The sequence below is a fragment of the Nannospalax galili genome, unplaced genomic scaffold (assembly GCF_000622305.1).
Source record: "Nannospalax galili isolate Female #2095 unplaced genomic scaffold, S.galili_v1.0 scaffold191, whole genome shotgun sequence".
NCBI classification, from domain to species: domain Eukaryota; kingdom Metazoa; phylum Chordata; class Mammalia; order Rodentia; family Spalacidae; genus Nannospalax; species Nannospalax galili.
This window is the reverse complement of record NW_008331484.1, coordinates 4,776,372-4,789,623: the sequence shown is the minus strand read 5'-3', so window position 1 is coordinate 4,789,623 and position 13,252 is coordinate 4,776,372. Positions and strand designations below refer to the sequence as shown.

The 13,252-nt window shown below is 38.9% G+C and overlaps 1 protein-coding gene across 6 annotated transcripts in view; it reads right to left on the bottom strand.

The window, feature by feature from the left end:
• Poc1b (POC1 centriolar protein B) overlaps window positions 1-13,252 on the bottom strand; it is a 121,831-nt gene that overhangs the window by 61,423 nt on the left and 47,156 nt on the right. For all 6 annotated transcript variants that reach the window (XM_008824017.3, XM_029559141.1, XM_008824025.3 and 3 more), the window contains 3 exons: window positions 12,052-12,185; window positions 9,535-9,603; window positions 8,640-8,792 (listed from right to left, as the gene is read on the bottom strand). In XM_008824017.3, coding sequence (XP_008822239.1) covers window positions 8,640-8,792; window positions 9,535-9,603; window positions 12,052-12,185 — 356 coding nt within the window. The remainder of the gene's footprint in view (window positions 1-8,639; window positions 8,793-9,534; window positions 9,604-12,051; window positions 12,186-13,252) is intronic.

Below are 13,252 nucleotides of genomic sequence, written 5' to 3'. Positions count from 1 at the left end.
AGATTCAAAAGTATACAGTAAAATTACAAAGTAGAGAATGACCTTCTGGGGAAAGTCATTTTTAAATTAAAAAAATACCCAAACATACAAAATAAAACTAAAGCATCCTCCATACAAAATGTAAACAAAGGACATTGAAGAGAGCAGACTTTATCTATGATGCCAATTGTCAATGTACTGATGAACCCAGAGAAAAAAATCACTGACTGTGTGCTCATGAGAAAGCAAGCTTATGGCAGAAACACAGTTTAACATGGCTTCTCAAAAAAAAAAGGCAGGGACATGCTGGAGAGATGGCTCAGAGGTTAAGAGCCCTGGCTGCTCTTGTAGAGGACCCAGGTTCAATTCCCAGCACCTACATGGCAGTTAACGTCCACAACTCCAGTTCCAGGAGAATCTAATCTGACACCCTCTTCTGATCTCTGTGGGCACAACATGGGTACACTTACATAAATGCAGGCAATACACTCATACACATAAATAGATACAATATATATTTTTTTAAAGTTTAGAAAACAGAAACAAACAAAACAGAGATGAGTTAAAGAACACTACTCACTGATCATGGTGATTGAGTTCAGACAACTTTCGCATAGGGGAAGAAAGAAGAGAAAAGAAAGATGAGAGGAGAGAGAGAGAGAGAGAGAAGGAAGGAGGGACGAGACAGAATTTGAGAAGCTGACAAAGGTCAAATTATGAAGAGTGAAGGAATTTTGGAAAACATAAAAGGTTGAAGCCTAAAGTGTTTTACAAAGATCAATCTCAGAGATACATAGAGTAAGTTGGGGTGGTAGTGAAGACATTACTGCAACTGTGGGCTGAGCCCCTGGCAAGGGGAACGGAATGACTTGTTAAGCACTTAGGCTTGATGGGGACAGCTATAGTTTTATTAATATTACTTAAATTTATTTATTTATTTATTTATTATTTATTATTTATGTTTGTGGGTAGACATGTGCCATGGTGCATGTGTGGAGGTCAGAGGACAGTTTGCAAGAGTTGGTTCTCTCCTTTCACTATGTAGGACCTGGGGATTGGACTCAGGTGGTCAGGCTGGCAGCAAGTGCCCTTACCTGTTGAGCCATCTAGCTGGCTCAGTTCCATTTTTGAGATTAGTCTCACTATGCAGCATAGGCTAGCCCCAATCTACAGATCCTCTTGACTCCACCTCCCAAGTGTTGGGATTATAGGTGTGTGCTACCACTTTGGCCTTCTAGCTGCAGTTTCAGAAATGTTAAATATGTCTTATAATTACCCAGTCCACTGTATTAAGGGGCACATATCTGGTAACTGTAAGGTTACAGTGAAGGAGGGATAAATTTCTATAAGGGGAAGGATGGGGATGATTGACCAGTTGCCACTGCCTCTGCTTCCTTCCAGCTGTTTCCACAGCAGAAAGCAAACATCTTCCCACCCTTTTCTGAGGGTCCTGAGGCTCGAGCTAAAGCAAAGAGAGAAACCTGAGATGACTAAATTCTTTAGCATCTTAGCCAGCTGCACAGACACTTTACTTTTTTATCTACTGCCACCTAGTGTTCACATAAAATGTTTACCACCAAAAATAAAGCTTGGCTCCATACTGCTTAGCTTGAAAGCTGTTTCCTGATCTCCCAGTCCTGAATTCCACTTAGCCATTGGCTACTCACTGTTCCCTTTGAAGACAATGGAGCTTTAAAGCAAAAGATTTGAGAATTTGATCTATTTTTAATTTAATTTATTCCTAATCTTACTTTATTGGATCATATCTCATAAATATAAACTTTAAAAATACTTTATTGTTCTATTGTTGTACACATCTTTAACAAAGTATTTCTCAGGGCTAAAAATATTTATCTTATTGGTATGATGATCATCTTTGCATTCATCTTATGTATGGGATCAATTTTATTTGGGTATTTTACTTTCTTTTACAATTGGCAAATTTCTCAAATCTTCATCTTCAATTTTAATTTTTTAGTTTAAAAAGTTTATGCCACACAAAAAAGACTAGGTACCTATCATAAAAAAATCTTTGGCTTTCTACAAGTTTGGAAATGATATACTAGTAGTATTTCATTGTATTATGTACAAACTGCTGCCAGAGTCATCAAATAACCTTGAAATGGAGTAGGATTGAGAGGCTTTCTCGCCAGCTGAACAAGGGTTTATGACTATGGTTTATGAGGGATTGTGGAAAAGCTATCCACAGGACCTGGAAGATCCACCTCACACCCTTCTCTGAGGTTCTGCACAGCCATCACTGAAAACACCAACACCCATATTAACAAAGCCTATAAGGTTTCCTGAAAAATGTTTCTGAAGGGCTCAGAGTATGCCATCTTGCTCACTGCCACATGCTCTAAGGCTAGGATACCAGCAGAGACCATTATCTGTTGACAAGATAGGCTTTAATTTTGTACTATATTGAAGCACTGCATCAGATGGGTAAAGATACAGAGTGGAACCAGAGTGCCTGGGTTGAAGATACAGCATTGACAGTTACTAGCTGAGACTCACATTTGCCTTAATTTCTCATGTGAATAAAAATGTTACTGACTTGGATGGGGGGTTGAACATCAAAATAAGGACTTCAGGGGCTGGAGAGATGGCTCAGTGTTTAAGAGCACTGGCTGCTTTTCTGGAGGACCTGGGTCTGGTTCTCAGCACCCACATGGTGGCAAACAACAGTCTATTAACTCCAGTTTCAGGGCATCTGATGACATCTGGCCTCTGCGGGCACTGCATGACACAGGTGCATTTAGCACATGTAGACAACAAAACATTGATACACATAAAAAAAATAGATAAACAGTTTAGCCAGGTGTGGTGGCACATGCCTTTAATCCCAGCACTCAGGAGGCAGAGGCAGGTGGATCTCTGTGAATTCCAGGCCAGCTGGGGCTACAGGGAGACCCTATCTCAAAAATGAGGCTACAGGGTAAAAAAAAAAAAAAAAAAAAAAAAAGACCAAAAAAATGAAAAAACAGTTCATAGACAAAAAGAAAATAAATGTTACTGACATCTATAGTGTTTTTAACAATATTAAATAATTAAAGAGTTGGAAAAGTGTTGTGTAAGTGTTCTATAAGACATTATTATTATTATCATGGAATCTCTGAAGGACATTTATTGAAATCACAAGCAGTATAAGCATATATTTCAGCTAAAATTAAAATACAAAATTGGTAGACAGGTGACCATTTTTTGTCTAAATGGTTATGCCTCCAACCTTACTGGAAGATTGAGCTGAAAACCTGATCTCAGATTTAAAGGCTTATACTGACCACAGTAGAATTTCTAACAATGAATCATGGTTGGGCTACCACAAACTACACAGTTAAAGGATGTGCTCTTTCCTGCTTAATACCATATGGAATTGAATAGGCAATTTATAGATGAAGATATCAAGTGCCATTATGAAGCTGAAAGCCATCAAAATAATTATTTTATTAATAATTTTGATTTAACTACTTACTACCCATTCTAATAGGCTACAGTTCTCTAGAATAGCTATCCTACTCTCATTAGCATCTATCATTGTCTCCTAGAAGGCTTTCTGGTTTTCCCATCAATATGAAAAAGAGGAGTGGACTGCACAGGACAGCGTCAAGCACATGCAATATAACAGATATCTCTATGAAAGGAAAGTCGGGTTTACTTTTTTGTTGTTTTGCTTTTTGTTTTTTGTTTCCTTAAGCAGGACAGTGCAGCTCTGCTCATGGCATGAACCAGTGATATTCTAGAGAGTATGTGGGTTAGGGGAAGACACCTGTGTAAAAACGGGGCTTTTCCACCAAAACGGAAATTCTAAGATTGGACTGAGTGCCGCAGGCAGAAGCCCTGCCACAACTGCCAGGTGATCAGGAGGGGAGATCCACTCCAGCAAGATCCTGTGCCTTCTTTCATGTGGCCTTGTCTCCTGTATTCTCAAAGCAATCTGGCAGTCACCCTCTGTCCACACAGGAATTAGCAGTTTACATATCTAGTCAGTTGGCACCTGAGATCTAAGAATGAAGGATTCCCTACCTCCACACAAAAAAGCAAACGGTGACAAACCAGAGGGCTTTGCAAAGGCCAGACAATGTCATCAAGAAGGTTAAGATTATGCACTCAAATGAGCGCCACATAAACCATAATAAAATGTAAATCAGGAAGACGATCCAGCTTCAAATTCAGAAATAAAATTCAAAATAAAATAGTAGGGTCACAGATAGATAGATAGATGATACATAGATAGATAGATAGAATCACTTTGATATCATTTATTCAACATTAGTAACACCTTTGTATTTTCCTTAAAAATGTAACATTTTGTGTGTTTTGAGGCAGGGTCTCCCTCCCTTAGAGCTTGCTATACAGACCAGGCTGACCTCCATCTCACAGATATCTGCCTGTCTCTGCCCTGAATGCTGGGATTACAGATGTGCACTACCATGCCCAACAGCTGTAAAATATTTTTAAAGGAACATATACAAGCACAGCTTACCTAAAGCTCTGAAAGAAATTTTAATAAACAAAATTTAGCATTTTAAAATATAATTTACTAATCACAAATGAATACTACTGATGTGAAAGTTTTGGTTGTAAGTTTCGGTAGCTTTTGTTCCCTGCTCTTTGAGGGAACTATATGCATTAATTTGATGTCTTTAAAAAATAATGCAAAACAATGATTTTTTTTATTTCTTTCTTTTTAATTTATGTGTATGAATGATTTGCCTGCATGGATGTAAGTGCACCCATGAATGCAATGTCTGGGGTGGCCAGAAGAAGTTGTTAGATCCCCAGAAACTGGAGTAACAGGTAAGTTATGTTTGCTGTGTAGATGCTAGGAATTAAACTTGGGTCTTTTGCAAGAGCAGCCAGTGTTCTTAACCACTGGGCCATCTCTAGCCCTACTTAATGATTAAAAAATACATATTTATTATTTTTATTTTATGTGTATGAATGTATTGCTTACATGTATGTAAATGCACCCATGTCGTGCAATGCCCAAGGAAGTCAGAAGAGGGCATCGAACTCCCTGGAACTGGAGTTATTGACACTTGTTAACCACCATGTGGATGCTGGGAATCAAATCTGGGTCCTCTGCAAGAGCAGCCAGTGCTCTTAACCGATGAGCCGCTCTCCAGTCCCCTTAATGATTTTTTATAAGGTTAAAAATATCTTTTGTACAGAAAGCATTATATTTTGCTTTATTGTGAGGTTTTTTTTTTTTTTTTTTTTTTTAAATGAAATGACTGGCTATTCACATACAGAATCCCATTACTTCTCTGGCATTTCATATTGCAGCACCTGAGAGTGTTTTACAAGTCATGCACTTAGCTCAAGCAGTCATGAATGCCTACAGGCCATTTAAACTGGGTACACTGAGACCATCTTCCTCAAGGCCACACAAAACCTACAGTTCTGCATTAGGTACAGTGTAACTGACCTCCAATTCTGCAATGAAAAGTCAGCTTTTAATAGAACTTCTAAGCGCATCTGTGAACAGCACAGTCAAGAGTGGCTCTGCAGAGCCTGGGTCATCCTGACCCGAGCCACAAGGCAGCCCAGCGGGTTTCACTACTTTCAGCTATGTAGTCAGAGCAAGGCACTCAGACAACTTGTTGACATTTTAAAGACAGTCTGGCTCTCTTAAATGGACTTTGGCTGACAGTAAATCACAGAGCAAATGGCTTGAGTTTGTGCCTGAAAAAACACAGTGCTATGGAAACATCACTGAACTGGGAACCCGTAGCTCTGCCACTCGCCACTCAGGTGAACAGACCATGTTAATGACAGGGTCAGGGGCTTCTTCCTCCCGATGAAGCCCAGCCAAGTCACTTAAATACTAAAGTAAAAAGTACCAAAAGTCAAAGAAAACTAGCTTTGGTAACACAAGGAAAGGACATCCAAGTAAAATTAAAATGTTGTGCTGGATAGCTTTAGTGCCAACTTGACACACCTTGGTTGAGAGAGCCTCAGTTGGGGAACTGCCTCCATAGGACTGGCCTGTGGCCATGTCTGTGGGGCATTTTCTTGATTAATGGGTGATGTGGGAGAGCTCAGCCCACTGGGAGTAGTACAACCCCTGGGCAGGTGGGCCTGTGTTGCATAAGAAAGCAGGCTAAGCAGGGGCCAGGGGAGCAAGCCAATAAGCAGCATTCCTCCATGGCTTGTGCTCCAGCCTCTGCCTCCAGGTTCCTGCCCTGAGCTCCTACCTTGGACTCCCTGATGAACTGTGACCCAGGAGATGTAAGACAAATAAACCCTTTCCTCCCCAAGTTGACAGTGGTCAGAGTGTTTTGTCACAGCAGTGGAGAAACAAACTAGGACAGAAGTATTCACATTTATTTTGTATGAATATATGTGATCACGGAAGGTCAACAAATGCACTTAAAATGATAAAAACTGAAGGAAAAAATTACCTTCTTTATTCAAATTAAAAATGAGAACTGGGATTGAAGCTCTGTGGTTGAACACTTGTCTAGTTTGAAAGAGGCCTTGGATTTGATTCCCAGTACTATGCAAACACACACACACACACACATACACACACACACACACAGAGTGATGATACATTAAGTATGAAAAAATAATAAAGCACAGCAGTTAATACTTAGAAGACTATCTGAAAGGATAAGAATTATGACTAAAAAATTTGAAGATCAACACTGCCAACAAGAAACTACAACATAAATTCCAAGATATAGCTGAATTAGGCAAAATTTAAGAAGCAATCTCCTAGGTGCAGTGGTGAAGACCTACCTGTAAACACTCAGGAGGCTAGGGAGTGTGAAGTTAGTCTGAGCTCATAGTGAGGCCCTGCCTCAAAACAAAGTGAAAAAAAAAAATCCCTCAAAGAGCAAAGGTATGTACACATTCAATGTAAGATTAGCATAAGGTCCTGAGAAAGACCAAGACTAATGAAACCAAATCTAAAGTGATGACTGAGGTGGGGAGCACAGAGAAGGCAGTCTGGGACCACAACCCAAACAGTAAATGAGGCTACACTGTGAACTACATTCAGGTTAAGTCTCAGAACTCAGCTGGGGGTGGTGGTAGTATATACCTGTGATCTCAGCACTTGTGATGCAGTGGTAGGAAGATTAGAGTTCAAGATCATCCTCTACTACATAGTGAGCTCAAGGCCAGCCTGGGCTATATGAAACCCTGTCTCAAAAAACCAAGACAGTAAGAAAAAACAAGGGGGCTGGAAAGATGTCTCAGTGATTAAGAGCACTGGCTGCTCTTGCAGAGGACCTAGGTGTGATTCCCAACACCCACATGGTGGCTAACAACTGTCCATAACTCCAGTTCCAAAGGATGTGACACCTTCTTCTGCATGACATGGGTGCACCTACCTACATGCAGGCAATACACTCATGCACGTAAAATAAAAATAGTAAATAAAGAACAAGAACTTGAATATAGAATATAAAAGCAAAGCTCTGTTATGACAAATAGCAAAATCTGGTGTCAGCTCTCAGAAGAGAAAAATGCTTAAGAAGAATCATAGGATATGGTACCAATAGGCTAGTACCAGCATGATTCAGCAAAGGTGAATGTCTCTTGCAAGAGAGAAAACTAAAATTGACAGGAAGATGCAGGAGAATGTGTCAATGGAAGCTTTCCCTTAAATAGATCATTCTAAAGGCTAACATGGTGGCTCAGGCCAGTAAACCTGCTATTTGGGAAGACTGTGGCAGGAGGACTGTTGTGTTCAAGGTCATTACGGGAGACAGAGTGAAAGTCTGACTCAGCATCCCCTGAAAGATAATTAAATTTTTTTCCCCTGACATTTATTTATTTTGTGTGTATGTTTGTCTGTGCACATAGGTCAAAGGAACAGCTTGCAGGAGTCAGATCTCTCCTTCCACCATGTGGGATCCAGGGACTCAATTTATGTCATGAGGCTTAGTGGCAAGTGCCTTTACAATTCACAACCTATCTCACTAGCCCCCAAAGGTAATTACATATCCAAAAATATATCTAGACAAGCAATAAAATGGTCTAAATTAGTGGATTTAATACTTAGCTATTTTCTTTTACTGTCCATAGGGTATGTGTGTGTGTATGTGTGTGTGTGTATGTGTTGTTGTGCTTTCCATAAAAGGGCTTCTGGAAACCTATTTCAACAAAAGTTATAAAAATGCTTACCTTTTGCCGGGCATGGTGGCACATGCCTTTAATACCAGCACTTGGGAGGCAGAGGCAGGAGGATCTCTGTGAGTTTGAGGCCAGCCTGGTCTACATAGCGAGTTCCAGGTCAGCTGGGGTTACAGGGAGACCCTGTCTCAAAAAGGCCAAAAATGCTTGCCTTTCAGCCCTACTCTCGTGATACTCATCAAACAACCCTCTAAATACGTCTAGAATATGAAGTGGGCTCAGACTTCACAGTCTTTAATGTAATTCCTCATTTCCTGTTACTGTCAATGCAATGTTTTTAGCTTTACATCTTGGCCTTGAAGAAGTAGATATGAGAGCTTCTTACATTATTACATATTACCATGTATACCTATGGCTTTATTTTATTAGAAGAAACAACAGACCTTCTCAAAGTGCTCCTGTTTTAGGGCAGGATGAGTTTCTTTATAAATCACGTATAATTTTAAGCACCTGGTTCACTAACACCCCTGCAGTAACATAAAATGTAGGACAAATATGCACAAAGCACTCACTTCAACAGTCTCATTTTTCCCCTCGTGGGTATGTGGTGATCTTGGGTAGATGTCAAGAAGGTGTGGTGATGATTCAAAATGTAATCTTTTGAGATTTTTTTTATTAGGATCTTTACAAAGCATTTCACCAAAGTTGCTCTTCCACAACAAGATCTGTAAAGTCAGTGATGTCAGCAGTTATTGACTAGCAATGATTGTCTATATAAACAATAGAACTGATTAAAAAACCCAATATTCATAACTGTCTTTCAAAATGGGAAATCTGTATGTGCAGAAACACATTTGTATTTTAAACATGTCACTGTTTCTCAGTGCTTTTGGGCATAGCAGTGAGGAACAAATTTAGCATTTTGAATAGCCTTCCTGACTGGCATAAAATTCCTAGTAAGGTAATAGTTGATAACCTTAAAAACTTCCCTTTGCTCTTCACCAAAGTCCCCATACCATGCATTTGACTTCACCATCCATTTTCCTTAATAACTCTGGCTATAAATGATTTTGATTATTTCATATAAATGCAGATTTGTCACATAAATGATTCAAACTTACAGTCCTTAGGAGGCTTAATATTTGAAGAAACAGGATGTATGAACGAAAGATTAGGCAGTAATTCAGGTAAAAGGGCTTCTCCTTGAAACTTGGCATTCAGTAAGTGTCCACTATATGTATAATTAAGTACAGAATTGAGCAGAAGGAAATTGGTATTGAATTTTAAAAACTATTCAACTGGAACTATGATCCAGCAGACTTCCTGCCACTAAGTTACCATAAAAACCCACTGATAATCATCTTAACCCACACACTAGCTAGTTGTAAAAGTCTCAGTGAGGTCAAAGATTTATTTAAATCAAATCCCTCTATCCAAATCAAAGAGGGAAATGAAAGATGTACAAACCTGTGCATCTGCACCTCCTGATGTAAACAGTTCTCCTCCCTTTGAAAATGAAACAGTAAAGACAGGTCCCTAAGAAATAAAGGAAAAAAAGAGGAAGGTACTTAGTGTTGTTTTCTCATGCCTAATAGGGCTGTGAGCACCACCTTTGTGTCCTCACTTACACAGACTAGTTATGCAGTAACTCCACTGAACACATCACCTGCTAACAAGGACTCCTGGCAGACAAGAGTACAGATAAAGAAACAAAACTCAGTTACATTAAAACACAAGTAAATGATAATAAGCAAAAAAGAAATAGCAAAATTTAGTTAAGAAAATAACTTTTTTCCTTAAAAGAAAAGTTTATAAATGTTTAAGCTGATAAGAATTGCTGTTAAACTTTTTCTGGCTTTTTAGTCTGTATTTAACCAATTACTAACAAAAACTGAACAATAAATGCATAGCGATGGAACTGAGGCTATACAAAGTCGGGCCATTTCCTGACAGAGGGTTCACTGCATTCTCTTTTCTGAAGTAGGCTACAAGGAGCCATTAAAGGGTTAAGAGCAAGACACGGGGAGAACTGTGACTGATAAAATCAATACAACTATTATGAGATGATCAACTGCCATAAACTGGAGGCCATTGGGGAAGTATCCTGCAAGTATCTTTTGAGAGAGAATGAGCACTTGAAACTGAAGAATTTCTGAGGAGTCAGACAAGTCTAGACTTGACATGACACTAAGATGTATAACCTTTGGGTCTGTCTTTTGGTCAAGATTTGAGAAATTATTTCTCATCTCAAAATGTTAATATATTTATGTATTCTCTTTATTCTCTTTATTTTTAAATATATCCTTAAACTATATGAGCAAAGTTTTGGAGAAAAACATTTTGCATTTTTCAAGTACACCCTGGGCTATGAATGTGAAATGTCCTACATAGGCTCCTGTGTCTGAATACTTAATCCTCAGCTGGGTACTATTTGGGAACGTTATGGACCCTTCAAGAGGTGAGCCTTGCTGGAGGAGGTATGGCACTGGGAGTGGGGGTGTGGCTTTGAGGTTTCATAGCCTGGTCCCATTTCCCATTCTCTCTCTCTGTTTCTGACTACCAGTGCAATATGACAAGCTGGCCTCATGCTCCTGCCTGGACAAACTGTATCCCTTCCAGAACTGTGAGCAAAAGAAGCCCTTTTTCCTGTAAGCTGCTTTTGTCAGGGTATTTTAACACAGCAACAGAAAAGAAACTAGGACACCCTGCTACAGACTTAGCTTATTATAGTTTCATAAACACCTTCACCTCTAGATGATGAAAAGTTTCATCTTTATGGAAAGTGTTTTCCTCCAAAATATTGTTTTATCTTTTCCTTATTATTTTGTACTTACTTTATTGGCTATTTCAATTCTTGGCACTTTCAGTATTGTTTAAAAATATTTTATTTATTATTTTAATTTTTATGTGTATGAGTATATTGCCTGCATGTATGTAAATGTACCCATGTTGTACAAAGCCCGTGGAGGTCAGAAGACGGCATTGGATCTCTTGGAACTGGAGTTACATTACAGATGGTTGTTAGCCTCCATGTAGGTTCTGGGAACTGAACCTGAATCTTTTGCAAGAACAGCCAGTGCTCTTAACTGCTGAGCCACCTCTCCAGCCCCAATCCTTGACACTTTTAATAGATTGTACAATTTGCTCTAAACTTGTGTCTGTACATATTTGGGCTGGCTAGCCTAGTTCTCCTTTAACCTAACTCTGCTATGGAACAAACCTCAAGCCAAGCAGGCAGGAAAGATGAAGGCAGAAAGAACTCCTTCTCTCCTGGACCACAAAGCCCATTCTGCTCTCACATACAAAGAACTTAGGCTTGCGTAAAAGTATCTAGTACATAAGTAGAGAAACAAGGGATCTGATCTAAAAAATACACAAATTTGAATATTATCTCTGAAAGGAACCAATAAAAGTTCTTTGAAAGAAAATATGGCTTATCTGTAAGACAAACAGGCTTTCTAGAGCCAATACCCAGAACGAACCAGGTTATAAGGACAAATCTCTCTACAAAAACTATTAAAGGAAAAGCAAGAGCAGGCTCAATGCCAAGAGTCGGAGAGCAGAGGGTGCTGGGCTCTGATTGCTGATTTTTTTCTAAACTCATCAATCAGATTAGTGAAAGAGGGATGGGGAGAAGGGTGAGAGACTCTCAAGTATGGGAGCTCGTGAGACAGCAGGGGTCTGAGGGGAAAGAGCTGATGAAAGCAGGAAGTCTGTTCACCTCCACACCAGTCAGCCTGGGCTGTGCTAACCAAGGTGGTAGCATTTACTTAATGAATGGGTCTTGAAAGATGTTGGTTTTAACACAAATTACAGTAAGTAACGTTTCTAAGAGTTGCCTCTAGAGTATAAAATCAGTCTTAAAAAAAATTTTAGGAATAGCAGCAAATGCACATCATTCCTAAAAAAATAAAAGTATATAATAAAATGAGTCAAACTTTAAAATGTATCTTACTTAGGAAACAGAAATCTTAGTGCTAATACCATATGTCCTTGGAGCGTATATAAGGGTCTTCCCTCCAGGAGATCCAGAATCTTAAGTGTACCATCAGAAGATGCAGTGATGAGGTAGTTCCCCGAAGGATGGAATGACAGACAGTTCACACCACGGCTGTGAACTAATTTATAGAAAATAAAAGCCAAAATTAAGAAAACAATGGTTTCTTTATGATATCATGGGCTCTTTACCATCATAGTTATCTTTTGATATATTTAGCTTTCTTTATAATCCTGTTATTTTTCTTCTTTCAGAGAACAATTCTTAAGTTCTAAGCATGTCCTTGCATTATTAGCAATATCCTGGGAAAACAACCAATCAGAGGCAACATCTCCATAACAATGAAATTATTATAACTCACCAAAGCAAGTAAATATTTTGGTACCACACAGCATTAATCTTTCAATTGATGAGACAGAGTAACTTTAGAAATGAAACTGTCATGTGAAGATAATCTTATTGGGCACAGAGCTATAAAGTCTTTGACTATATTACCAATATAATTAAGAGTTGATTCTTAATAGCTCATGCAAGGTATATAACCTAGTCTCAAATTAAATTTAAAAAGCAACCAGGGGCTTGGGATTAAGGTGTGAAGAGTCCAAGAAGCATGGATGAAGGGCTGCTATGTGTGCACATTCATTTCTGGACACCATACTTCCAACAGAAGCAGAAAAATGCGATGATCAAACATATGGTTTTTTTCACACAAGTCACTTCCATCAGTTTCCTTATCTTTAAAATGAAATAATGAATGCACCTATTAAGAATATTGTAAGGATTTAGCACAGTATCTTCCACATGGAAAGCATGGTATATAACAACAATGCGGACTTAACAAATCTAACAAAAACCAAGACGATCGTTCCCTTTTCTCAGTTTTAGCACAGCTAAACAGAAAGAAGCTGTGTTCTGCCAGTGAGTTATTACCATTCGTTTGGGCTTACAGTCAGTTTCTATTCCTGAATTCTCACATGATGCAGGTAAGCACTTTGAAAACTTGACAGTACCTTTTCTTTTTCTAACAGCTCCCAAGTCAGTTTTAAAGTTTCTTTACAAAAATGGACTTGGAGGACACTGGACCCTTTATCTGTTCCTCTTCCCAAGGTGGACACATTGAATACATCTCCTCTTTCTTCTTTTCACCATTTCTCATCTCTCATTGGTGTACTGTGAATGTATGGCCAT